General features: G+C 34.7%; 1 protein-coding gene across 2 annotated transcripts; it reads left to right on the top strand.

Annotated features, from left to right (window-relative positions):
* Positions 1-204: 204 nt before the first annotated feature.
* On the top strand, positions 205-1,963 carry LOC140804705 (uncharacterized). 2 transcript variants are annotated; one of them, XM_073160799.1, is made up of 3 exons: positions 205-409; positions 845-1,139; positions 1,490-1,963. In XM_073160799.1, exons 1-3 carry the CDS (start codon positions 283-285, stop codon positions 1,812-1,814), a joined length of 747 nt encoding a protein of 248 aa, XP_073016900.1. In that variant the 5' UTR covers positions 205-282; the 3' UTR covers positions 1,815-1,963. The 2 variants fall into 2 exon arrangements, with proteins under 2 accessions (XP_073016900.1, XP_073016899.1); XM_073160798.1 differs by having other exon boundaries at positions 827-1,139.
* Positions 1,964-2,899: the final 936 nt, after the last annotated feature.

Below are 2,899 nucleotides of genomic sequence, written 5' to 3'. Positions count from 1 at the left end.
ATTAATTGATGGGATTTTTAATTCTAACCATGCATATTTGATCATCATCTGTGAAATTAAAGAGAAATATACATACAGAAATTGGAGGGTTTACATTATTAATGCACCTGTAACACATACAACCAACTCACACTTTCTTCAACCGTATATATTTATGTCAATGTCTCATAAAATCTTTATATAAACATTCCTCATCAGCATTAAGTAATCTCACCTCTTTCTCCGTGTATCTCAAATTTCATTATTATTTTAGGGTTTTGATCTCTTAGGGAGACAAGAAGAATGGAGAAGAAAACAAGTGTGCAGGCATCTGTGCTGATTCTGATCAGTGTGATGCTTTCACAAAGCTTGGTCCTGTCTTCAGCCACCTTTGAGGAGCAGAAGAGCTTCTTCAATTTCCCTCCCTCAGGTCACTACATTATTTGAAATTTGCTTCCGCAATATATATGAAATTCCGAGACGGGTATAATCTATATATATCAGCTTGCAGCATGCATGCAAGGATGAACAGGAATTTTCTTAGCTAATTTATGATTATCATGCATGACAGACATTTTTTTCTATAATTTCTGTAAATATTCAATGGATTGAAGTTATAGTTTGAGGATATGTACGTACTTTTGGAGCCTTATGGACGTGAACATTAACTGCATAACCAAGAAGGATGTGAAATTAATGATGAAATAATTGAATTCAAGACTATAAACTTAGTGTGTTGATTTAAGGGTCCTAAATATAATTGACATAAAATTCGAATTAAAAATTATGATCTTGGGTTAAAAGAAAAATTAACATTGAAAGCTAAAGTCTTGTTAATTTTGTGCAGTTTACACTCTTCCTACAGTTTACACACCTCCATCACAAAGTTCAGGATCAGGCAGCTACCCATGCCCAACACCTTCGAAAGGCGGCAGCTACACATCCCCAACACCCTCAAAAGGCAGCAGCTACACCCCAACACCTTCGAAAGGCGGCAGCTACAAATCCCCGACACCCTCCAAAGGCGGCAGCTATGGCGGCAAACCTCCGAGCAAAGGGTCTTCGAGTAGCCCTGCGTACCAGTCTCCCTCAGTTTCCACTCCAACTCCAGTATACCACACTCCACCATCTTCTCCCCAGACTCCGCCTTACAGTTGCATGTAAGGACAATTTTTTTATAACTTATTATCCTATATATACAGCTAGTTGGATTTAATATTCTTTCCAAAAACATTTAAATAGAAGACGAAGGAATAATTGTTATATGTAAATATAATATATGAAAGTAGGCAAAAAAAAACTTTTTGAAAGCTTTTCATATAATTTCTAGATGTACGTTCACGTTTTTTCCTGCCCAAATTTCTAGATGTTCACTTTTTGTCTTGTTAATTTAATGTTTATCGATGCTCACGGCACACTTATTCTGTTCATTTTAATGTCACGTATAATGCTTGAGCAACCATTGATTTGACAACTTTTTACTCATTTAATTGTCGTAAACTGCATGCAGATACTGGAAGAGTAATCCAGGATTGATATTCGCCGTGTTTGGCTGGTGGGGCACTGTCTGCTCAGCATTCAACACACCCACCATACCTGGATTTTCCCCAAGAACCAGCTTGCTACAAGCTCTTTCCAACACGCGAACGGATGGCTATGGAGACCTTTACAGGGAAGGAACGGCGGCGCTGCTCAACTCCATGGCGCACTCAGCTTCTTACCCTTACTCGACTGCTCAAGTCAGAAATGGTTTCACGGCGGCGCTTAGCTCGAAAGGGGCCGCGGCAGCGCAGGCAAAGCTGTACAAGATGGCGAATGAGGGTAGAGTCAACTGATAGTGAATGATCAGCACTGAGATTTATTTCTTTCTGTCATTGAATATTTTAGTCTGTTTGGTTTGTGGTTTATTTTCTTTTTGATGATTAGGGGTCACCATTTTATGTTCATCTTGATTTCAGTGTAACTCTAAAAATATTATTTTAAATCGAATCCGCTTTTAAATTTTTTTCATACATACATACATATATATATATATATATATATATATATAAACTTTTACATTATATTATTAAGTTTAAGTAGTGATCCAGAATAACAAACTTTATTATCATGATAAATTTAAATTATAAAAAAAATTATCTCTTTGGATTTATTAGAAGTGCTACTGCTTCATTTTTATTTATATAACATAATTAAGTTGATATCTATATATCTCGAAAGAAAAATCTTATATGTACAATGAACGTTATAAATTGGATTATAAAATTTGTTTGAAATTACAAATTATCCCTAAACTATATATATTTGGAAAAACTATTTTAAAAGTGCAATTATGATAATTTTGTAACTTCATATGAATTTTGTAACCCAACGTGTAACCCTCGTTGTACATATAGCATAATTAATCTCGGAAATCATCTTTACTAGCGTCTCGTGACATTCAATGCGTTCATACACATTATAAACTTTTATGTTAAACAACATTTGTGTGAAATATTAGTCATGAAATATTTTTATAATAGTTTTTTTTTTTTAAATCTTAGAGGTGATATAATTATTTAAAAATTTAAAAGCATAGATGAAAAACAAATTGTTGACAAGATTAAGGGTGTTTTTGAAAATCTAAAACTATTCAGCGACTCTATACGATTAGTATATGGTGCTCTCGTATAATAATAATAAAAATAATAAGAATAATAATAACAACAACTAGTGTGCGGAGCGCATATAATACAAACATCATTTAAAATTAAAAGTTAATTTTGTAAATTTGAATCTAATTATAACTAGGGATGTAAATGAGCCGAGCCGAGCCGAACAGTAGCTGGCTCGGGCTCGGCTCGTTTAACTATATTTTCGGCTCGGGCTCGGCTCGAGCTCGTTACGAGCCTTAGGTTTGAAGCTCGGGCTAGGCTCGTTC

This window comes from Primulina eburnea, chromosome 11, assembly GCF_022965805.1.
Source record: "Primulina eburnea isolate SZY01 chromosome 11, ASM2296580v1, whole genome shotgun sequence".
NCBI classification, from domain to species: domain Eukaryota; kingdom Viridiplantae; phylum Streptophyta; class Magnoliopsida; order Lamiales; family Gesneriaceae; genus Primulina; species Primulina eburnea.
This window is presented reverse-complemented; position numbering and strand designations above follow the sequence as displayed.

Excerpts from the sequence above, each read along its gene's own strand:
- LOC140804705 (XM_073160798.1), top strand. The coding sequence starts at position 283 with ATGGAGAAGAAAACAAGTGTGCAGGCATCTGTGCTGATTCTGATCAGT. Across the intron at positions 410-826 it reads CTTCAATTTCCCTCCCTCAG|TTTACACTCTTCCTACAGTT; the intron begins GTCACTACATTA and ends AATTTTGTGCAG. Across the intron at positions 1,140-1,489 it reads ACTCCGCCTTACAGTTGCAT|ATACTGGAAGAGTAATCCAG; the intron begins GTAAGGACAATT and ends AACTGCATGCAG.